Source organism: Pseudorca crassidens, chromosome 7 (genome assembly GCF_039906515.1).
Source record: "Pseudorca crassidens isolate mPseCra1 chromosome 7, mPseCra1.hap1, whole genome shotgun sequence".
Taxonomy (NCBI): Eukaryota; Metazoa; Chordata; class Mammalia; order Artiodactyla; family Delphinidae; genus Pseudorca; species Pseudorca crassidens.
The window spans coordinates 7,516,009-7,539,244 of NC_090302.1; the positions used below are offsets into that span (position 1 = coordinate 7,516,009).

The following is a 23,236-nucleotide window of genomic DNA, read 5'->3' on the forward strand; positions in this document are numbered from 1 at the left end:
CAGCCTTGCCTGGGCTTCACTTTTCAAAGGAATCCCTCACCCCCACCCCAAGCTAGGGAAGCAGAGCCCCAGACCTGGTACAGCTCCTCCTTGGTCACGTAAGGCTTCCCTTCGGAGCTCAGGGCCCGGAAGGCGCTCTCGATCTCCTCACTGGACTTGACGTTCTCGGTCTCACGGCTGATCATGAAGGCCATGTACTCTTGCAGGGAGACGTGGCCGTCCCTGGGGGGCCAAGGTGCAGTGAGCAGGGAGGGTGCGGTAGGAGCCACGTGCAGAGCTGCTTCTACCACGTTCCCTGATGCTCACCTGTTTGGATCCACAGTGTCCAGGATGGCCTCGAACTCGGGGTCGGGCTCCCCTTCCTCCACCATGGGCAGGTCATAGCCCAGGGAGCGCAGGCAGGACTTGAACTCCTGGTGGTTCAGCCGGCCAGACTTGTCCTTGTCAAAGTGTCTGTGGCACAAGGCCGAGGGCTCAGCAGAGGCCCTGCTGCTGAGCCCACCTCCCCCGCCAGGAAGGGCGCAGCGCATATACTCAACGCATATACTCAACGCATATACTCACTTAAACATCATGCTGAATTCTTTGAGGGCCTCCTCGGTCACCCCGGTCGTGTTCCTGGAAGAAAGAACAGAATTAGGGACCGGATACTCCACCCCATACAGCTGGTGACACGTTCTGTCCTCTCCCAGTAAACTGCTGGACGTGGGGGCGACCCTGCTTCCCACGGCCCCTGCTGCTGCTGTGCCTACCCGGGGAAGCTGCAGGTACCTGGCCTGGATCTGCTGCTCCAGGTTGTGCTGCATGCGCATGCCCAGCTGGTCGAGCTGGTCCCACTGCTGGGCCAGGCCCACGGTGCTGTGCTCTGTGTACTTGTTGTCCAGGATCAGGGCTTCCTCCATGGCCGCCCCCAGGTCCTCAATCTTCTTGAGCTGACTTCTCATGGCTCGAATCTCCTGGTGCTTGCGCTGCAGGGGTGAGGGAGCAAAGATGTGTGGGACAGGGGCTCTTGCCTCGGTTACCGGGCCCGAGAGCCTGCTTAAACAGCCCTCCTCGGTCTCTGCACCCCCAGCCTGAGACCTGCAGGGCTGCCTGCAAGGGGAAAGTGGGGATGGGGTGAGGTTGAAGAAATCCAGCAGCCTCAACAGAGGAAGAGGCGTCAGTGTGACAGTCACACATCAGTGGGTTGACCTGCCAGGGAAACAGTATAAGTACTGAGGACCAAAGGAGCCTCCTTCTCTCCCAGTAGGGCTCCTGGTAGCAACTGTCAAAGACAAAAAACTCTTTAAAATGACGGAGGTCCTGGGCTGCTTTGGGAAAAGGGGGTACCTGACCAGCCCACCTTGTACCCAACCTGAAGCCAAGTAGGCCTGCTGGCAGTGGTGGGATGAAGGGTTTTAGGCGGGCCAGAAACACTAAGGGCACTTACTTTGGTAGCTTCAAGCTGGGATTCGAGGGTCCCGGATTCTTCCACCATGCAGGACCTAAACACAGAAGCACAGTGAGGCAGGAGGCCCGATTGCCAGCTCGAAATTAACTTCCCTCAGATAAAAGTGCCTGCAGTCTCAAATTCCTCTTATTAGGATATGAAACCTATCTGCTACTGTCTATCTTTTCTTCAGCAGCTCTGGGAGCCAGGGAGGGCAGGTAATACTTCTCCAGTATACTGGGAAGCTGCTGCCTGATGTGGTGTGCCACCTGGTAAGGCCAACAGATAAGCCAGGGCTAAGCCCCCATCCAGCCTGCTCCCCGCTCCCCAGCTGGGACCCCTTCTCATGTGGCTGGCTCCTTAAGCCCACCCAGGCTGTAGCATGGTACCTGATCCAAGCTAGGCCCTTAAAGGGTACCTCAGGAACTGATTTTAAGTTCCACAGGAACAGAGAGGGGGCTGCAGGCCTGGCAGCATGCTTCCTCTGCAACCAGGGGGAGAAGGATGCCTGTGCAACCCTTCAGACAGGAGACCTGAAGGTTAGGGGAGGCTGGCAAGCCACCCCAAGAAGTCCTGGAGTCTCCTGCAGGCTCCTGAGGGGAGCCACACTCTAGGATAAGTGACAGCAGTGGGAGGAGAGGCAGTCAGATGACCCCTTGACATGGGAACTGGGGTGTGAAGATTATGACCAGATTTGGGTTTGGTCCTGCCCAAAGGAGAGGTGGCTACGACTAAGCCCCAGATTCAGGTTCTATCATCTACAGACACAACGCCAGAGGCTCCTTCCGGGGCTAAGTTCTGAGGAGCAGGGGGCCTCTGGGGAGCCTCTATCTTCCCAAAAACAGTGTGAGGTCACAGAGGCTACCAGTGAACGAAGACAAATGAGGTTACGTGCAGGGATGAGTCACACTGTGTGTTTGTCCTGGGTGGGGTTTTAGCCCGGCCTCCCCTGTACCCACCTTTGCCCCAACCTACCCTTTCAACACCCAGCGAAGCCAGCATTAGCTGTGAAATGTCCCTAGGTTCAAAGTGCTCTAGCAAGGCAAGGCACCAGGCTTCCTCCTACCCCAGCAGGTCAGACTCACAGTCACGCCATGTCCCCCCAGGAAAAGCACACCCCCAGGACCTGGGGGCAGGAGGCCGGGTGCTGGTGCAGTGGGAGGAGGGCAGACCCCTCCTTCCCATGCGGCCACTGGCGGTGGGTTAGTCAGAAAGCAGAGCCGCCTGGGGAAGTCAAGAGTGCACTGGTAAAACCACAGCGAGGTAAGAAGAGAAAGAGGAGAAAAACCTTCCAGACAGATCATCCCCAACTTCATACTGATAGACACGAATGACCCGACGATACGCTATGCTATTCAAAGAAAAGAAACCAAATGAATACACCAGCGGAAGGGGAGGCAAGAGCACACCGAGACAGACACACACCACAAGGCCCAAGCTGGTCAGTGCACAGGCAGGGCCACCTGGCGCCCAGGCAGGGACGTGGTACAGGCCAAGCCGACAGCCGGCCTGGGAGGGCAGGCAGCCTTGGGCGGCTCGCGTGGGGACCGGGCAAGACGGGACAGGGCTGGGAGGAGCCACATGGTAAGGGGAGCATGGCACCTCGTGGAGACAAGTCCAATGCCAGCAGACACGGCCACGGGCACTGGGGAGGAGAACGGACCCCAGGGCAGCTTATGAGCTCGAGCCGAACCTGTGATCCCAGGATCCTGCCCCACTCTGCCTTCAGCACGTGCTCGCATGAGCGAGGGTGACACTCCTCCCACTGCCTCCTTTTAACGCCTGATGTGTCTGCCTGCAGGGCCTCGGGAGCGCTAGTCTAAGCCACCATGGTCCCGGGAGAGAATGCAAGGGTGCCCGATCTGGGCAGAGGCCAAGGCCTCCTGGGGAGGCCCCACTGGCACCGGGCAGGACAGCCCTGCTCCTCTCGGGGCTCCTCCCAAGTCCTGTGTCTCTCCATCACCCAGAAACCCTGAGCAGCTGGGCTTCCTCTTGAGGCAAAAGACAGCCTCAGCCCTCCGTGGGGGCACTGGGGGAGGAGGGGTCAGTGCACAGACGGGGACTTAGTGCACCAGCTGGAGCCCCTCAACAATGTCATCCTATTTCACGCCCATGACATGATCCCAACGGACACGTGGGGGAACAAGGCAGAAAAGAAGTCCAGTATAATCCCAATGGCTGAATAATGGGGATTCTCAGAGGCTCTGGACTCCAGCTCTGGCCTTCGGGCCCCATCTTAGAGAACCCTTGGAATCTGAACAGGAAGGTGGGAGCGGCTCCCCTCCCCACACTGCAGGCCGTCAGGGACAGTGGGCCATGGGTGCCAGGGAAGGGGGCAAGGGTAGGGCGGGGGACGTGCAGCCTGCCCCAGGCAGGAAGGTCCATTCTGGGATCCTCTGCAAGCCAGGCCACGAGGGGACAAAGGGCAGAGGGACAAGCACACTAGACACCATCACACCACAAGCCCGGAGAAATAAGAAGTCAATATTAACCCATCGAGGAGATACGTTCTGTGGAGATGGGATCCAAGCAGCCACAAGACAAGGTGGTGTCCGGACAGCAGCATCGCGAGGTGGGGGACAGAGGCAGACACAAGAAAGAAAACAAAAACAAAACCAAGGTCATCAGTACCCACGCTGCGCTCAACCCTGTACCCCTGTCACCGTCGCTGTGCAACCACAGGCGACGCTCAGTCCCACCCAATCCAGGACATCCAGCGACTCCACCTCTGGAGACGTTCCTTCGAGCACCCTCCCAACTCTGCCCACCCCTCTGGCTCCAGCCAGACCAGACTGCGCTCCTAACCCTTCTTTCCACACTCTGGAGCTCGAGGCCTGGGCATTCAGCCCCCAGGACCGAGCACTCCCGGGGCCGCACCTGGTCTCCTGGATCCACTGGTGGAAGGCGTTGGCGTGCTGGGCAAACTCCTGGCGCAGCTTGTCGTTCTCCTCCTGCCGGCGCTGCTCCTTCTGCAGCTCCAGCTCCCTTTCCTAAGGACCGAGGGAGGAAGAGGCGTGTCATCCCCGCCCCGCTTCATGGACAGGCTCGAGGCTCAGCCACTGACCGGCTCGTCTCAACATTTGAGAGGAACAGGGCGTAGTTTTCTGAAGCTACTCGGGGGGTCAGGGAGGACGAGCTGTTCATCTCAACCCACAGACAGCACGGAAGGCGTCTGGGAGGCATTCGCCAGCCCGCTTCCCCAGAGACCTCACAAGACGCTGGGGGGTGGGTGGGAGGGCCGATCACAGCCATGCGGGCCAGCGGGACCCACACAGGGTGACTTGTGATGAATGAAACTGCGCTTCCTCCCCCATCTCCTCACGCTTCAGCCAGGAAGGGCTTCCCTGCCCAGCGCCACACCCGGCCCAGCGGAGAAGGGCACCTTGATGATCTTCTGCAGGTTCCTCCAGGTCTCCTCCAGGGCCTCCATGGTGAACCAGGTGTAGGGGTTGGAGGCCACGCGGAAGCTCTTGATCTGGCGGTCCAGCTCGGCCAGCTGGTTGAAGTCGGCCTGGGCCGAGCTGAGCGAGGAGCGGAAGGCGTCGTGGGCCTCACGCAAGGCCTTGATCTCTTCCAGGGAGTTGCAGCGCACCGGGTCTGTTAAGTCCTCCTCTGCATTTTCAAACCAGCTGTTGAAGGCGGAAGCCTTTTTGGCAAAGGTCAGGAAGAGGTCCTCCACCTGAAAGCAGAGGAGACTGAGTCAGCACAGCTGCAGGGGCTGTGTGGACCATCCTTGGTGGGCGGGTGGGGGGGGCGGTGGTGTGGGCACCAGGAAGGCGGGGGTCGTCCCCAGGGTGTCGGGCTTGCTCGGCTTGGCTCGGCTCAGCTCTCTGCCGCCCTCCTCCCACTGCTGAAAAGTCCTCCCTCTTTCTCCCCTTTCCCTGGGGCGTGCAAGCTCAGTCTTCCCGGAAGCTTCCGAGCAGCAGCCTCCTGAAGGCAAGGGTCCCCTTCCCTTGGTTTACGCCGACTCCACAGCCCCGTGCAGAACCTCTGTCCCGGGAGAGGGGTTTGCTTTCCCTGTGCGTTGAGCTGGTTGAGCTAGGCCGGGGCCAAGCTCACCTTGCGGAAATGACTCTGCGCCTCCAGCAGCTTCTTCTTCCGGGTGGCTGAGTTGGCCAGAAGCTGGCTCCACCTTTTCATGAGGGCGGCGTGCCGGGCCTCGATGGCCTTTGACTGGATGTGCTTGGCGGCCAGCAGCTGATCTTTGAGGGCAGTGATGTTGGCGATGCCCTCCTGCTGGAAGGCCTGCAGGCCAGCATCGAAGGTTTCCTGGAACGAGGAGCGAGAAGGCAACATGCAGGGACCGCACTGAGATGAGACCGTACGCCTCCCGGCACCTCAGCTCGGACGGCACCTGCGTCTGTCCAGCCAGCTGCCCAGGCCAGACTGTCAGCCTCGAGTCCCCACCTCCTCCTGACCCTTGGTCACACCTTGGTCACCACTTTGCTGCATCTCCTCCAGACCTCAGGTCACTGAGGCAGCTCCTCCCAGGCCCTGCTTTCAGCCTCGGGCTGAGGCACCCGGGCTCCCCCCACTACCTCTGCCAAGAATACCCGCCCAGCTCTTCACCAACCACTTTCAGTTTACCCTCCGTGATCTAGCTTGGATGTCACCTCTGGGAAGACTTTCCCGTCAACGCCTGCCTGCTGGAAACTGAGTCAGACACCTCTTGAGTGAAGTCCACATCCTGCTGTGCTCTGCCCTGTTAGCACCCATCAGGCTGCAGCTCAGAGGCCTAATCTGAGAGCTTCCTGAGGACCAGGAGGCTTGTTCACTGCTGGCCCCTAGGGCCTAATATAAATAGTCAAATGTCTCAATGAAAGATGCTAACCATCACTCATTCACCAGGAAATACTATTTGAGTACATTTCAATCAATCAACAAAGCAGCCACGACTGACCTGTTTGGTAAGGAGAGTTTGGACAGAAGATAGATCTCGACCATAATCATCTGTCTTCAAGCTGTTCTCCTTTTCACCTAGAAAACCAAGCATGGGAAATCAACCATCCCTTTTCAATGTAACAAATTTAAAAGAAAAGAAGAAAACTGAGGCACCTATTATTTTGCTTACATTTGAATTCCAATACTACTGACAGCAGTCTCTGAACCCAAATGAGCTGGCTCCTCCCTGTACCTGGGCCCCCTTCTACGTCTGTGTCCTGAAGGGGTCCCTCCAGCCTGTCCTAGATGCTGTTCAGTCGCTACTGATGCGACAGCAACTACCAAGGTCATGTGGGTCCTGAAATCGGTGCAGTTCCTCCTCGCCTGGGGGCTGGATCACACCCTGGACCCGTGTAGCTCGGGGACGGTGCCGGTGCAGGCTGGTCCGGCTCGTGTGGCCCTTATTTGTGTTGTGGTGCCCACTGCTTCTTTCAGCGTTACAGGACCTTTGTTTCGTTAACCCTCGTGCCGGCCCAGGGGCACTGCTGAGGCTCGGCTCTCTGCCTCAGGACCCTGTCTCCCGCTGCCACCAGTGGTCTACCCGGTGGCAGGGGTCTCTGATACGCTCACATTCCAGCGGTTTCTTCTCTGCAGAAGAAAACCAGCTGCGTAGGAAGCGAACAGGCTGTGGTTCTGAACAATCTTCCCGGCCCGGGAGGGTAAGAGGTTTGGGCAGCGCCGAGGCCGTGCTTACCAATCCAGGACTCCACCACGTCAGCCTTCCAGTTGAACTGAAGGAAGGCCGAGTTCTCATCGAGCTTTGCCTTCCTCTGGGCGGCAGCTTTCTCCAAGTCTGATACTTTCCCATTCAGGCCCTTCATCTTTGAAGAGATGTTCTCCTCATGGTGATTGTTCTAGGCCGTGGAGAAGGCACACTCTGTCAGCCTGGCCCCTGCTGCGGTTACCTGATCTGCACCCTCCCTGCAGGGCGCAGGCAGGCTTGTAACCTCTGTGACAGGCCGTGCTCCCCTGCCCACCGCCAGGAGAATGGGGGAAGGCTTTTCTAAGAGCCTTAAAGAGATGAACACTGGCAATTCTACTCCTATAAGTAATAATGAGGAATGTGATAAAATGTTAAGTCACGATGATGTATTCATTAGTGTCATTTCTGACAGCAAAAACTTAGAAAAAGCCTAAATAATTATGACTCAATGGCTACTATATGTATGCAATAAAAACAATGGCTTGGAACAATGTTTTCACACTGTGGATATTAAAAATTATTAAGCCCCAAACACTCTGATGCAGTCTTGGTTAAAACTGTATGTGAAAACACAAACCATAAGTCAGCCTAAAATTCAGAAAGAAACTCAGGGAGGAAACGAAGATTGCTGTTGGAAACAGAGCACCAGGCTCTCTGCCCCAAGGCTGAAGGACATTCACAAGCCGTCATCTCAAAGGTGGGGCGCACTTGTGTGTGGGGAGTCGTACACAGGCCTCATCTACGCGGACATGGTCTGTCTCTGAAATTAGTCTCCGTTAGGTTGTTTGCCCACAAGAGTGAGGAGAAAAGCTCCCTAGTGAACACAGGTTTTAACTACAGTTACCTCCTGTGGACCAAATCTCTAGTCTTAAGGCCTGATCACCAGTGCAAATTCTGTGATGAGGAATTTTATTTACTCATTATGTGTTTGTGACAGGAAATCAGTCGATAGAAGTCATTTGTCTCGTGCAACTACATGTCTTGTGGACCTCGTGACAGATCGCGGCACCGCGTTTAGTCTGGATTTCAGCTGGGGAGTGACTCGACTTCACTGCTGCTGAGAAAGCACCAAGACCCCTTATTTTTTGCTTTCTCCCTAGAAAGCTGTTTGAATGAAATGAACCTTGTGATTCTGACAGACACATTTATAAAACATCCTGGATAGCAGCCAGGTTTCACACAGCGACGTACACCCACTGCACAGCTGCCGTTTAGCCTAGTGGATGCCTCAGCATGAGGAGAGTCTGGAGGGTCCGGCACGGAGGTCTCACTGGGGCCATCTCCGGTGGTGGTCCTATGGGTGACTGTTTTGACCTGCCCACTTGTGTTTTCTACCACCTCTATAAAGAGCTTGTATTCCTGGAGAAGTAAACTAGAAGAGCAAACACACGGGAGTGCCAATGTCACAGCAGGGATGCTTCTTTGCTTAATTAAAGCAGAGAAAAACAACTGCTGCAGAATGGCTTTACTAACTGCCTTCAAGAAGGGGGTAAATATCCAGTTAAACACGGAATGCAGGAATGGAGCCGCTACCGGTCTCCACGCAGACCTCTGTTTGGTGAGTATCCCAGGGGAGGAGCTTTGCGGGTTGTGGTACCAGCACGCGGTGTCCCGGAGCAAGAAATGAGGGTCTTACCAGCGGGCCAGGCTCACCTTCTTAATGAGGTCTTGTCCGTTAGTGCAGACGTCATTCACCCGGTCCTTGTGGACAGTGAAGTCTGTCTCGAAGGCTTCATGTTTCTTCAGTAAGCCCTGGAGGGGAAACAGCAAGGCTCGCCACTGAGGGCCTGGCACGTGCGTGCGGTGGGCCAGGCCCCGGGGCCAGAGGAGCAGGACTGGAAGGTGCCCTCGCACGCACCCCAGTCCAGCTGGGGCTAAGACAACAGACAGGTACAGGGTAAACAGAAAATCCTACAGCAGTAAAACGAGGATACCGCGAGCATAACCAGAGGCCTTTCTGAAGGGGTGAGGCTGCCGCCAGTCAACCAGCACAGGCCCCTTTCCCTGTAGGAGACCAGAGAATGGACACTGAGCAGCCTTCAAATAAGCACCAACAGAACAGTGACACCCGCCCTAGGGTTTAACCAGAGCACATCTCCTGCGGGACCTCCCAAATCTTGTCTTTTCCTCCGTACAGCTGAAGTGCTGGAGACAACACCCCTCATGTCGGCTTCCAGGGAACACAGCAATGCAGAGGACAGGAAACCACTGACTGCATCTGCCTCCTACCTGCGTCCCCCAACTAGCTGAACAGGATTCCCACTGGGAGGAGTGCAGCTCTGGGGCTACCCTGACCCTCGGGAATGCTAACTCTGCTTCCACAGCTGGTGGCACGGACGGAGGAACACCCGACCACAACGTGCAGTTCCTCCTATGAAGAAGGGAGTCGCCTCACCCCCGAGACCCAGGGCTGCTCTGTCCCACAGGCTACGCCTTAGGATCCCTGCAGCCTTGCCTTTGCCTCTTTGAACGCTGCCTGAAGAAGCTGATCTAAGCTGCCCGATGGTGAGAGGCCACGTGGAGGGGACTGAGACGTCCCAGCTGGAGCCACCTGAGTGCCATCACCATGCACCTCTCAGCCCAGAGGCCTTCTGCCTCAGTGCAGCTGTGTTAGGGGGTCCCAGTAAGAGCAGCAGAGGCAATGCCCATCAATGCACAGAACTGTGGGAAATAAACTTGTTTTTAGGGTTGTGACACAGCAATAGGTAACCAATGTATTTAGGAAATATGTTACGGGTTGAACTGCATCCTCCCAGAGATATGGGTCCAGACCTTAGCACCTAAGAATGTGGAAACGAGTCCTCTGCAGGTGCAATCAAGTTAAGACAGGTCATCAGGGCGGGTCCTAATCCAGTATGACTGGTGTCCTACATATATAAGAAGAGGGAAATCTGGACACAGACACAGGCAGACAGAATGCCACGGGGACACAAAGACACAGAGGAAGACAGCCATGCGAAAGCACAGCAGAGGTTCGAGTCACGCTGCCACAAGCCCAGCTACCAGAAGCTGGGAGAGGCAAGAAGGGTCCTCTCCTAGAAGCCTCGGCGAGAGCAAGGCCCCGTCGACACCCTGATCCCAGGCCTCTGCCTCGCCAACCAGGACAGAACAAGTTTCTGTTGTTTCAAAGCCACTCAGTTTGTGGTACTTCGCTAAGGCAGCCACAGGAAACTACAGGGTTCTAGTAACCTGTGGTTAACGATACCAACCATACTGCTGGGCTGACAGCAGGACTCCATGAACTGGGGCTGACAAAGTCACCCCAATTTTGTCTACAGAGGGGCAGCGTCTCTTGCATGGGATCTTGAGGACCGAGACCCGCCAACGAGACGCCGGCTGCCGGCTCTGAGTGCTCTCCTGGGAAGAGCACGGCCACCGAGCAAGCTGGCAGGAAAAGGGTGGGGCAGGCAGCTGCGCGGGGGCGGGGGAGGCGGGGGAAGCAGCAGGCAGCACCTCCAGTTTCTCTGACCTGGATGGCAGCAAGAGTGTCTCCATAATCCTCACTGGCCACCAGGGTCATCTTCTCATTGATCCAGGCTTCCTCCTCCTCCACGTTGGCTACAAACTGCTGATACTCCAAGGACTCTTCTAGCCGCTGGCCCCTAATCACAGGGGACAGTATGAAATCAGCCATAATCTCCTCTAACCTGGACGCTTACAAACACGAATGACGAGCGTGGGACGTAAACGGTTCACTCGAGCCCTAACACAGAGCAGCAACTGCTGGTCCAACACGAGATCCTGGAACCATATGCTCGGTCCGGATTCACATAACGGGACCAGCTCGGCCTGGGCCTGTCAGAGCAAGCCAACCGCGGTGCTGGCACAGCCAAGAGGAGGGCCCCGGGGGCGCAGGAGGGCCCCTGGCACTACCCTCCGCCGCGCTCACCGGGCGGCCGCCAGCCGCTTCAGCTCCTTCCAGTGCTCCACGAACTGCGCCAGGCGCTGCTCTATCTCCTCCTTCCCGATGGTGTTATCATCCGACAGCTTCTTTCCGGTGTCCAGGACACCCTGACAGGCAAGAACGACTGGGTCAACAGATGCTTCCAGGAAAGGGCCTCGACATTAGACTCAGGCCTTCTCCACTCCGCTGTGGGATGAGGGGCTATAACCACTGTAGAGACCTCAGTGAGACGAGCGCACCTGGGCCCATTCAAGTCCCGCTGCCCGCTCGGCCGGGAGAGGCCCGCCTCACCTGAATCGCCGGCTCGTGGGCAGCCAGTTCTGCCTCCAAACGTTTGTGCTTCTTCCTCAGGTTCTGGACGCCCGTCAGGTCGCGGCCATAGTCCTCCGAGCTCACCAGCAGCTTCTTCTCCCTGGGCAGCACAGGAGGGTGGTCAGCCTCTGCACCTGCGTGTCTTCAGCTGGAGACGTGCAGTCGAAGAGCGTGAAGCTCACACACCCCGTGATGTCCTTCACCTGCATCTACCCATCTCTCTGGGAAAGTCCTTCAGAAGCCAGGCTTCTGGGGAAAAAAGCCTCTACTTCCCCAATGAACAGTGCCCACGTACATCTCCAGGAGCACCTCCTGTGTCCGACTCTGCAAAGGGTCGGGGTGCACTGGAGAACAAGGAGGTGCCGCTGCTGTCGCCCTATCAATCCTACCTGATCAAATACACACGTATCGCACGCGGTAACACATGAAAATGCTAATGTAAACAGTGTTTTAAGGCAGTGAATTGAGAGAATCCTGTCCTTAAAAATGGTCTGTTCACAGGCTACATCATCTGGCAAAGGCAGACTGAAATTCTGGGGGAGGGGAGATAAAAACAAACAAGACAAACTTTTCTTCCTGCAAGCAGCAATCTTCCCCAGGAGATCAGACCATCTTTCCCAGATGGGAACTCACTCATGTCGCCAGTGACCTAAGGGCAGGGGCTAGACAAGCCCTGGACACCATCACACACACCGCCACGTGGAGGCCATGGCTGACCACCATCACCACATGCCCAGACACCAGGAGGGGAAGCCGGGGCGTCTCACCGCGGCCGTGCGGTGAGGCTGGGACCAGCTGGGCACAGCTGCCGAGTCCGTGCCATGTCTGACCCACTTCCCATCTCACCACCACGGTCCAGGAGAGGATAAGCCCGGGATTCCTAACGCCCTCCGTGAAAGGCTCCGAGGGCACCCGGAGCAGGGTGCGTACTTGATCCAGGACTCCTCGTCGTCCATGTCCCGGAAGAACTGGTGCAGGCGGTGGGACTCGTTCAGCCTGGCTCGCCGGGAGGCCGCCATGCTCTTGATCTTCTGGAAACGGCCGTTGATGGTGTCCCGCTTGTCCTTCACTTGGGAGGTGTCGAAGGCACTGCTGGTCATCAGGCTGTCTGCCTGGCTATTCAGGTCCTTCAGGCGATCCTGGGCAGGGGACACGATGGAGGGGTCAGAGATCTGGGGCAGCCACGAATATCTGCTCGTAAATCAGAACTCGGGACTTCTTCACTGACGGGTTGGTTTAAGATTTATTCAGGTTACTCTGAGGGTGGTATGTGGACCCCGAGAGTTCTGAGAGATCAAAACTACTTCCATAACAATACAAAAACACGATCTGCCTTTTTTACTGTGTGAACATTTGCGCCGATGGCGCAAAATCCAGGGTGGGGGTGGCGCTGCTCAAGGCAGCGGCAAACTACGAGCAGAAATCCAACTCTTCGCTGCCGCGCACTCCCAGTAGAAATCGGTTTCACTTAAGAACATCCTTAAACAAGCAGCAAGGTTGTTAATTTTATTAAGTCTCCATCTTTGAGTACGTGTCGTTTTAATATCCTGTCTGATAAAACGGGGAACGCACACGAAGCACTTCCGCCGAGTGCCGAAGTTCAATGACTGCGCTGAGGAGAAGCGCACGTTCCGAGCTGAACTGGCCACTTCTTCCACGGAACCTCAGTTTCACTTGAAAGAACGGCCAACGGACAATCTATGGTCGTTCTGACTTCGGGAGCTGACAAATACTTTGTCGACAATGAATAAAGTGAACCTGTCACTTTAAGGAAAACTGAGTTTGCTAATGATAAAATTCAAACTTTCATGAGGAAATTAGAATTTTGGAAAATTGGCATCCACCTCCGTGAGCCTGACAGCTTCCCGATACGTGTAGATTTTTCCATTGAGACTGGCTGTGATGTTAACGAACGTGATGTTTGATACCATATAGACACGTGTCAACATTTAGAAGATCTGAACTCTGCGAATCAACACTTCCCTAATGATTCTGTAACCTCAGGCGTGAGTAAATGATCCATTCAAAGTCCAGGATGGACCAGTGGATTTACATATAAACAGTATGAAAAGCTGACAGTGTTTCCGAGTCCACTTTCCAACTAACCTTTAGAAACTACCACCTACTGAGCTGGATGTAGTATCAGAAAGTATCGACAATTATCTGAATTAAAATACTACTCCCTCCTCTACCTGTGTGAGGCTGTATTTTCATCACACACAACAAACTGAATTCAGAAGCAGCTCTAAGAATCCAGCTGTCTTCTATCAAGCTGGACATCAAAGAGATTTGCAAAAAATGTAACCAGTGTGACTCTTCTTGCTGTATTTTTGTTTTTGGAAAAACAGAGACATTATACATAAAAAATGTTACTTACGTTAACTTGTGATGGGTTTATTATTTTAAACGAATTAACACATTCTTCTCAGTTTTCTTACATTGCTACAATTCATGGACCTTATTCAGATCTCACCAATCTTTATATGCATTTGTGTGTCCCTGAGTACGTGCAAGTATTTCCACGCAGTTTTATCATATGCGTAGATTTACGTAACTACCGCCAAGATCAAGATATGGACCTTGTTCTGAGAGCACAAAGGAACTTCCGTATAGTCTTTACAGTTGTACCCCTACCCTGTCCCTAACTCCTGGCAACCACGTATCTGTTCTCCATCTCTATAATCTGTCATTTTGAGAATATCATATAAATGAAATTATACAGTAGGTAACCTTTTGAAATTATTTTTTAATGTTTTTGAAATTGTTTTAAAAAATTTAACTCTAAAAATTTAATTTTTAATAATGGCAAATTCTAATAGATAAAACCCACATAACTAATTCTCCTAGGGGCTCTCAATAATAGTTCAGAGTACAAAATGGCCCCGAGACCACAGCGTTTGAGCACCTTGGCTTTAAGGGATGAACATCACTGTCCTTCCCCGAATGCACCAGGTGCCTTAGAGTCACACGCGGCCGTGTCCCAAGCCCGGCCTGGCGCCCCCTCTGCTTACCTCATGGGCAGAGATGTCCGCCTCCAGCAGTTGATGTTTTTTTAGCAGGTTGTTCACAGAAGCCAGGTCTTTGCCATAATCCTCAGAGGCCAGCAGGGCTTCCACCTGGCAATGAAACATGAAAGGGAAGGCTGCCATCTGGAGCGCATCCCTTGTCCTGGCAAACCCAGGATGCCCACTCGTCCCCCAGGCTCCCCCGTCTGGACAGCTGAACTTCCCTACCACACGCTGCTGCTGTGCCAGCTTGGCGTGGACCCTCCCCTGGGCAGAGAGGCAGCAGCTTGGGCAAAGACTAATGTACAGAGATGTTCACTGCAGCAAAACGTATCCCCCAAAGCTGGGAGCACCAAGTGTGGCCAACAGTATGGGAATGGTTAAATTATGGCCTAACTCTGTGATGGTCTAAGGCAGTTATTCAAATGTTCAGGAAGACTTTTCATGACTTGAAATACCACCACCAATACGTACTGATGAAAAATTACGTCATGAGCTCAAATACACATGAAAGAACTGTTACACAAAAAGTCACGGAAATAGGTGTAGACCAGAGAGATACAGAATAGTGGTCTTTAAAAATGTTTTATTTCTTTTTACTTTCTGTACTCTCCAAACAGTCTACAGAGACCGCAGGACTAACTCTGGACTCCGGGCTCTTTGGTTCTGGTTTCTATCTGGGCACCGTGACAGCGGCCTGCACACAGACCCCACCACCCACTCCTGTTTGCATTTTCCTATGGAAACAAGTGACTCATGTCCAACCAGAGATAAGCTCTCTCTTGTGTAAACATTCCCTCCCTCTGACTACAAATCCCTCAGAGTACACAGCTCACACTTGATGATGATTTCTGTTAAAAGGGACGTCGGGAGAGCCCTGCCTTTCCACGGAATCCTCCAGTGGGGAAGGGAAGCCCCGTGGCCTCACCTCAGAGAGCCAGAAGTCGAAGTCCTTGATCCCAGTGTTGAAGTTCTGCTGCTTATTGGCTTCTTTCAGCTTCTGGCTCTTCTCAGCCGACTTCTGCACCAGGAACTGCCACTGGTCAGCTAAGGCGGCCAGCCGGGCCTGGGCAAGAGAAGAGGGCCGTAGGACATGGCCAACTCCACGGTCAGCGCCCTCTCTGGAAGCCGACCTGACGCCCCTCACAGAGGAGGACGGAAGATGCTCACAGGAGCCACTCTCACTAGCATCCCCTCAGCAACGCAGCCAGAAGTCGTCTGTTTATTCTCCTAAGACTGCATTCTAGAGTCATCATCAAGCTGACGGTAACGCTGAAAGTCAAATCCAGCCCCCTCTTCTTCCCGGGCCAGGAGGAGGGGAACTGGGGGACGGCGTACCTTGACGGCGTCCTCGCTGCCGGCACAGGCCCCGCGGTCAATGAGGGAGTTGCCCATGTCGATAACCCCTCGGATCCGGTCCGCATTGGCATGCAGTTCTGCTTCGAAGGCCTGATGCTTCTGGTGCTTGCTCTGAAAACACCAAAGAAACCCTGCCACAACCTTTCGAAACCAGGTCCTGCTAGGCTCTGTCTTTTCAGGGAGAAGGGGTTCTCAGAAGGGAGGGAGTGGTAGCAGACTCGAGGAACTAGGGGCAAGTGTCAACATTTTTACAGAAGGTGACCTCAGAATCTGTGCGAAATACTTTAGGGTTCAGTCTGATGGAAGTTCAGCAGAAGGTCCGAGCTTGGAGGAAGGAAATGCACCAGCTCAGGAGGTGAACTGTGTCAACTCCTAAGTCAGCTGGACTAGCTATCTGTGAGTGAAATCCTAGAATTATACACTTTCTAACATTTTGCAGGAGCTGGTAACGGCCAACTGTAGTTTTGGATCTACTTGTGCATCAATTTCCATCCACGGCTTTCTCCTTAGTGGAAAGCAGCTCTAACTAGTGACACACATACGGCCCTCTCATCACCTAAGGTGGCAGGCACTATGAAACAAGGTGTCCGAGGGCCAGCCTCCCCTCCGTCGACAGAGAAGAAGCTGCCGCAAACCCTGGCTTTGCCGGGTTCTCATCTGGCAGCTGCAATCAATCAAACCTGCTGGATTTGTCAAAATCCAGGCTTGACTGTAGGTAAGAATTTCTTTTTGCTAGAAGAGAGGGCTGGGAGGATGATGGGCATCTGAGGCTGGGGGGCACCACGGGAGACAAGTGGGAGGACGCAGCTGTGGGGCAGTTCTGGGTGGGTGAGAAATGCGGGGCTGCAGGCAAGAATGTGATATGGGGAAAAAAGAACTAAAAGGAAAAAAGCAGTACAACTGGGGAAGGATTCTGCATCAAATGTTTCATTTCAGGGGCAGCAACTGTCAAAAGATGGAGCCATGTGGCTGGTGAAATGCAGCACCAACCTGAAGCGTCCCTGCACCAACTCTGCGCCCAAGCCCAACTACAGAAACAAAAAGTCTCAAATGCCCACGCATCCTGACAAAAGCCCCTCTTCTTCTGTTTCTTGTTCTGATCGTTCTTTGGCTCAACTCCCATCCATTCTATTTCTTCATTTCTTCCAACCATTTAGGCAACTTCTAAGCTACGCTTTGACTGGAAAGTCTCTTTCCCTGCCCCTTGGGTAATGTTCACTTTTATCTTAACCTCTCACCCCCAGTTCCTCTTAGACTTAGGAAGCAGATCACCTGCCTCTCTGTGGATCTCCAGCTGTCCCTCTCCAGTGGCCAGCACTTCTGGATGCCAGACTGCGTGGGCAACGAAACTCTCACACCTGGCCCTGCCCTAGTCCACCGAGAGCCACGAGCCCAGAGCAAGAGGAACCCAAGTTTACGCAGAAAAAGCGACTTCATTTTTTAAAAGAAGCACACCTCTTAAAAGAAAGCAGTCAGCTACTGCCCCCCAGATCAAACACTGTGCACAACCTGCCTAAGTGATAAATTAGGAGGGGGAGGGGGAGCGAAGGGCTGCAGGCTAATTACAACAGAGAAAGCCACATCCCATGGGGACACTTGAATGGAGGCTGATGGATGATTAGAAATGAAAAGCATGGATGAGGCGACACCGGCAGAATCTACAATTGCGAGAATCTACACACAAGAGCACAAACACTGGAGCTCGTTTAACTAGAACTCTTAAAAAAAAAACATAAAACTTACCAGCAGCTTGGAAAGCTACAAAAATAAATTAAAATAACGAGAGTTCAGTACACTTATGTGAATATGCACATCAGCTATTCAACAGAAACTCATTTTGCTGTCATACTTCCCCTGGGAAGGTGAGCATTCAGGAACAGCAAATACAAGGGGGCCTTTTCTGCAGACGCTTTAATAGCAGACACGGTTTCAACAGAGGCAAATGAGGAAAGCGGCTTCTGAAACGGCTCTCATCATTTAAGTGAGGCTTTCCCACCGGTTCATCTTATTAAGATACTTTTTCTCGGCATCACTGAGGGTACGAGGAAGTTGTCTTAGAGGTATCTCCCTCTTTTAAAGATACCTTATTTTAACAAGATCTACTCAATAACATAGGCTACTTTGGAGATAAACAGCTCATCTGTTCAGCTCACCTGGATGTTGGTAGGATCCTTATATGACTCATCACTTGCAGTCTGTAATTTTTCACTGATCCAAGCCTCAATCTCATCCACATCCCGGCTGAACTGTTGGAGAGTCTGTGATTCTCCCAGCTTTGACCTCTTCTCAATCATCTGGGCTTTCAGACGTCGCCACCTGAGAAAGTGAAACCGAGAGCAAAGGTGAGCACCCCACAGAACTAGACAGGCTGGGCCGCTCACACAAGGGCGGCAAGACCCGTCGGCTGCACAGACCACCCACCTGTCCAGAACCTCGTTGCGCCGGCTGGAGATGTCGCCTTTGGCGTAGTGGCCGCCGGCGATGAGCTGGTCGGCAAAGGACTGCAGGGCGGCGATCTTCTCCTCCTGTCGGCAAACAAGAGGCGTGAGGTCAAGGCGGGCAAGACGACTCTGCCTCGCCTGGACTGTAGGTCTCGAGAAGAGAATGGTTATTTTGGGTGACTAGCTGGTGATACGATCAGAATACACTGACACTCTAGAAGCAGGAGTGTAAAAAGCCAGAGGAAAGCTTGATTTCAATCATTATTAGAGTAGAGTTTAACTCAAGAAGATTCCAGGTCACGCTGGGGTGGGGCTGGGGCTTGAGCACCAGCAGAGGTCACGTACAAGATTAGGTTTCATAAGAAAACACTGTCCGATTTTCAACAAAATGGTTTCTAAGCCAAGGAGTTTTGCATCTTTCTAGTTTACGTTCATGGATTCACTTACCTACCCATAAGTTTGTTTTTCTTCCCTTTCGGTATAAAAATTTTTCCCTGTGGCATCTCTGTTATTAAAACCTCAGAAATGGGACTTCCCTGGTGGCGCAGTGGTTAAGAATCCGCCTGCCAATGCAGGGGACACAGGTTTGAGCTCTGGTCCGGGAAGATCCCACATGCTGCGGAGCAACTAAGCCCGTGCGCCACAACTTCTGAAGCCCACTGGCCGAGACCACGTGCTCCACAACGAGAGAAGCCACTGCAGTGAGAAGCCCGCGCACCGCAATGAAGAGTAGCCCCCCACTCTCCTCAACTAGAGAAAGCCTGTGCGCAGCAACGAAGACCCAACGCAGCCAAAAATAAATAACATAAAAAAAGACACAAATTGGGTAACATGGACATTTTTAAAAGTATGCCTCAAACGAACAAACAAAACCTCAGAAGTGCCAGAATTTATATATAAAGTTTAAAAAACTATTAATGCACGTCACTTTTCCTAGAATGCACAGCTCTGCACTGGACCCGATGGGGACTACGCTGCTTCCTCTGTAGTCAATGCCAAGTATTTTAATTTGAGGATGCTGCCAGAGCTCTGCAGCTGAGTTAAGCAAACAATAACTACTTTTTCTCTTGTCACTGGGAAGGGAGAGGAGAATACGCCAACAGAGAGACCGAAGATGTCAACCTGGAAAGGTACGAAGGCCTCACCTGGACGTTAATGGCTTTGTCGAAGTCCTCGTGTTTTTTGATGAGAGCCTCCACGCTGTCCAGCGAGTCCCCTTTGTCTTCGGTACTCAGGAAGGCCTCCCGGGCAGCCATCCAGCTCTCAGCCTGCTCGCAGTCCCGGTGGAACAGCTGAAGAGGGGACGGGCAGGTGAGAAGACAGAGCCTGTGGCGACGAGCTACCTGGCCAGAAACCCTGCAGCAAACAGGAAGCTACTGTCCAGCACGTGTACCTGCAATTCAAGGCACTGATCCAACATCATCCTGCGCTGGACCCAGGCCTTCTCCAGGTCCGCACGCTCCTGATCTAGAATATGCAGTTTCTCCTTGATCTCGGGGCTGGCATAGTGCCCATGGGCCAACAGCTGCTGCCCAAACTGCTCGAATGCCTGGAAAGTGCCAGCCCTGGCGTCAATTTCTGTCCGGTGCTCCTGCCAAGAGGAGGGAAGGGATTAGGTACCGGCAGGAGCTGCCCACTCTCACGTCAGCTGCAAAGGCCCTCCCAGCCTGGCAGGGCAGCCACGTCTCCGCTGCTCCGCAGGCCCACCTACCTGGTGTCGTTCCAGCAGGGCCTCGGCTCCGGTGACATCCTTGGCTAGCTCGTCTGAGGACACCAACCCTCGGATTCCATTGATCCAAGACATGAGGTCCCTGGAAACCAGATCCACAGAGGAATGGCTGTTACGCTACCTGGCAAGCAGGCCTTCTGCCCAGGAAAAGAGAGAACTACATAATTCTTATCTCAGAGGGCTACTTGGGGTTAATCTAGTTAGTCTACCGAATGGGGCTAGAACTCCAGGCAAAGTATTTCAAAGCTTCTTGTTTGTCTTATTGAAATAATAAGAAAAGAAAAACTCAAGAATTCCTCAGAGGAAGAATGAACAGGTTTATAACTAAGATCTTCTCACCCTACAGAAAAACAGGTTCTTACAGACAGTAGCTGTGGTTAAGTTTTCTACAGCTTCAAACGCAAATGCTTTTCTTTAGGATTAAGTTTTTTTTTTTTTTTTTTTTTTTTTGCTGTGTGGCTCGTGGGATCTCAGTTCCCCAACCAGTGATTGAACCCACACCCCCAGCAGTGAAAGTACCAAGTCCTAACCACTGGGCCTCCAGGGAATTCCCAGGCTTAAGCCTTCTAAGTGCTAGATGCAGGCATGCATTTAATCCAGCTAGAAAGCCCTCTGGCCCAGAGCCAGCGAGCCGGCTTCTCACCGGAAGTCGCTGAGGAAGCGCTGCAGGTCGTGGGAATCGCCCAGCTTGGCCTTGCGCTGGTCGGCGCGCTTGCCCAGGCTGCTCCATGCCTGGTTCAACTCGGTGCACTTCTCCTGCAGGTCCTCTGCCGACTCGGGGTGGGACTGGATCAGGCGCTCCGCCGTTTCCCCAAGGGAATTCACCTGGGGAAGAAAGTGGTGAGCAGCAGGGAAGGAGGGAGCGCAGCCTCGGGCAGAATCGCAGGAAGTGCTCCACACGCACGTCCTCTCACCTTGTCGCCGAGGGCCGCGAGGTCCCTCTCAAAGCCCTCGTGCTTGCGCTGCAGGGCTTGGACACTGGCCAGGTCGTGGCCATAATTGTCTGTGTTTAGAGCCTGGTTCTTCTCTTCGATCCACTCCTTGGTTTCGTCAGCATCTCTGCAGGTGGGACACGCGTTCAAGTTAATGAGTGCTGAGTACGGCTGCCTTAGCCTCAGGTCAAGTAGGGAAACTTCATTTCACTGGCACCAGCACATGTGTCAGTGGCCCAACAAGCTCTAAACAGCAAGGAACACATATGGATCCGCTTAGCGTTACTGACTGAGAGCGCCCACCAGGTGCGAGAGCACAACCATCGACAAAAGCCAGCCGTTACCGTCGGCATGAACCCAACTGTGGCCTGCTCCCCCCGTGCCAGCCCCGGCCGTCCCTCACCTGTGGAACCTCTGCACTTCGTGGGCGCTGCCCAGGATCTGGCTCCGCTCCTCGGCCAGCTGCTGCAGGGACCGCCAGCGTTCGTTCAGCTCCTGGAGGAGGACAGCAAAGTGTCAGCCACACCAGACTCTGGGAAAAGGGCCAGAACCAGAGGAATGGTGGCTTAACGTGAAAGGAAAGGCTGGGGCACAGATGATTTCCTGTTTCCAAGCTTCCTAGTTCAGTCGATGAGCACGCCACAACAGCAAAAGTCCAGAAAGCCAGACCCTGCCACAGCTCGCCGGACGCCACGGTGCGAACACTCCACCAACACCTGACTTGCAATCACCGCGGAAGCAGCAGGAGAGACGCCGCTGACTTATCTTCACTCTCAGCGCCTAGCCTGGTGCCTGCCTCAGAGCACTGCTTCCTAACAACCACCGAGTGGACAAATCCCCAAGTCTACTGCTCCCCAACACCCCGCACGGCTGCATCGCCGGGCAGCAGCAGCAGCCCAAGGAGCACAGCGCAGCTGCAGGACCTTGTACTGGGGAGACAAGCCAGCTCGGGGTCCAGAAAGGAGGCAAGAAAGGCAGTCACTGCCTTCCAACACTACGCTCCTCGCAGCTCCGGGCCCTCCTGGGGGTGAGGGAAGGAGCTCACCAGGCTCATCGCCAGGACCAGGCAAGCTGAGCACAGCCTCCTGCTGCACAAAGAGAGTAAAGAGAGTCCTGGCCAGGACACCCTCGGGCCCAGGAGAGTGACAAGTGCTACAGTTCATACAACTAATTAGGACAAGAGCCTTGCTGAAGACAGGAGAAGGAGACAAGGAAGGAGACCGGGGAAGACAAGGAAAGCTGCCATGGTTTCTTACCTTGATGGAATTAAAGGTGGCCACGGTGTGAACCATCAGGCGAGCAGACTATGTGGGGAGGAAAGCAGAAGAGCAAACTAATCAAGTGTCTGCTGATTAAGAGAGAAATCTGAGGTGCAAGTGCTATTAATTAGGTTCCAAATGTCCACCAAAATGACTGTAAAAGGGTACCATCAAATTTCTGAGCAGAGCAGCAATGAGAGTATCAACAACTAGAAAGTCAGGCAGAAACCCAAGTGCACAATCACACCCATCTCAATGATTCATTTTACTTGAAGAGTGAAAAGAGCGGTGAAAACCACAATTAAAACGGCTGGTTGGACAGGAAAAAAAAGGCTCAAAGACTACCGATTGGTGTCTTTTTCTTGTCCCTACTACAGGAGAACAGTCCAGAAAACACACTTAGCTGAATAAATGCTGGCGGCTGGGACTATTTAAATAGTCAAGGACACCACTAATTTCATTTCTGTTTATGGTTACTGGACTGTGGTTCCTTCTAACAGTATCCCCCTTGAACTAAGGGCAACAGCCTCAGTAGATGAAAAAGAAAATACGCTGGCGAGTTAGCTTCCTTCTCATCAATGTAGTCACTTCTAAAAATCAAACGCCCCTTGGGATCTCAGAGCCTGCCTAGTTTTATCAGAAAGAAACCCTACTTGGCAGGCACTGTGATGCTCGTAATCTTCAAGTATGTAAAGAAAAGGAGGAGCTGAGCTTGGACGCAGGGAAGTTAGGCTCCTAGGATGTTCCTGTGACACACCCAGTGAAGCGCTCAACCAGTGTGGGTGCGTACAGGGTTCGGAAAGCAGACACCCATTGTTTCGAATCCTTTTCAGAAACAGGAGGTACTGACTGGTGTTTGTCAAGTCATCTGGAGTGCGTTTCTGAAAAAATACCTGTTACCAGAAAAACTCTGGCAGGAGATCAGACAGGTAAGGGCGCTGCTCATTCATGTCACCAATGACTGAATTTTGCTATGCAACGAAAATTAAGATCGAGAAAAGAGGAGAAAGCTGAATCCAAGGAAAAATGTCCCCTTCCTGCCAATCTGGAGCCTATTTAATAAGCAGAATGGTCAGAGCCTGGAGGGCTAAGGAGGCCAAAGAAACAAACCCCTCTCAGCCTAGGTCCTCACAACAGGTCAGACCTCATGACAGGGCTGAGAAGTACCAACCTAGGGACTGGTGTGGGGAGACTTTTTGTTTTTGGGTTTTCATGCTTTCTT

The 23,236-nt window shown here is 53.4% G+C and overlaps 1 protein-coding gene across 8 annotated transcripts in view; it reads right to left on the reverse strand.

Moving 5' to 3' along the window:
- SPTAN1 (spectrin alpha, non-erythrocytic 1) overlaps positions 1-23,236 on the reverse strand; it is a 60,670-nt gene that overhangs the window by 706 nt on the left and 36,728 nt on the right. For 2 of the 8 annotated variants that reach the window (XM_067743082.1, XM_067743079.1), the window contains 30 exons: positions 22,012-22,059; positions 21,159-21,250; positions 20,738-20,882; positions 20,467-20,648; positions 19,806-19,905; positions 19,488-19,685; positions 19,240-19,386; positions 18,075-18,178; positions 17,807-17,969; positions 17,397-17,411; positions 15,633-15,764; positions 15,223-15,360; positions 14,301-14,405; positions 12,220-12,428; positions 11,269-11,389; positions 10,963-11,084; positions 10,543-10,675; positions 8,727-8,825; positions 7,065-7,224; positions 6,330-6,406; positions 5,489-5,698; positions 4,812-5,108; positions 4,307-4,419; positions 3,922-3,939; positions 2,718-2,780; positions 1,430-1,484; positions 772-968; positions 565-618; positions 307-453; positions 75-222 (listed from right to left, as the gene is read on the reverse strand). In XM_067743082.1, the coding sequence (XP_067599183.1) occupies positions 75-222; positions 307-453; positions 565-618; positions 772-968; positions 1,430-1,484; positions 2,718-2,780; positions 3,922-3,939; positions 4,307-4,419; positions 4,812-5,108; positions 5,489-5,698; positions 6,330-6,406; positions 7,065-7,224; positions 8,727-8,825; positions 10,543-10,675; positions 10,963-11,084; positions 11,269-11,389; positions 12,220-12,428; positions 14,301-14,405; positions 15,223-15,360; positions 15,633-15,764; positions 17,397-17,411; positions 17,807-17,969; positions 18,075-18,178; positions 19,240-19,386; positions 19,488-19,685; positions 19,806-19,905; positions 20,467-20,648; positions 20,738-20,882; positions 21,159-21,250; positions 22,012-22,059 (3,792 nt within the window). The remainder of the gene's footprint in view (positions 1-74; positions 223-306; positions 454-564; positions 619-771; positions 969-1,429; positions 1,485-2,717; positions 2,781-3,921; positions 3,940-4,306; positions 4,420-4,811; positions 5,109-5,488; positions 5,699-6,329; positions 6,407-7,064; positions 7,225-8,726; positions 8,826-10,542; positions 10,676-10,962; positions 11,085-11,268; positions 11,390-12,219; positions 12,429-14,300; positions 14,406-15,222; positions 15,361-15,632; positions 15,765-17,396; positions 17,412-17,806; positions 17,970-18,074; positions 18,179-19,239; positions 19,387-19,487; positions 19,686-19,805; positions 19,906-20,466; positions 20,649-20,737; positions 20,883-21,158; positions 21,251-22,011; positions 22,060-23,236) is intronic. The other 6 variants (XM_067743085.1, XM_067743083.1, XM_067743086.1 and 3 more) reach the window with 4 other exon arrangements.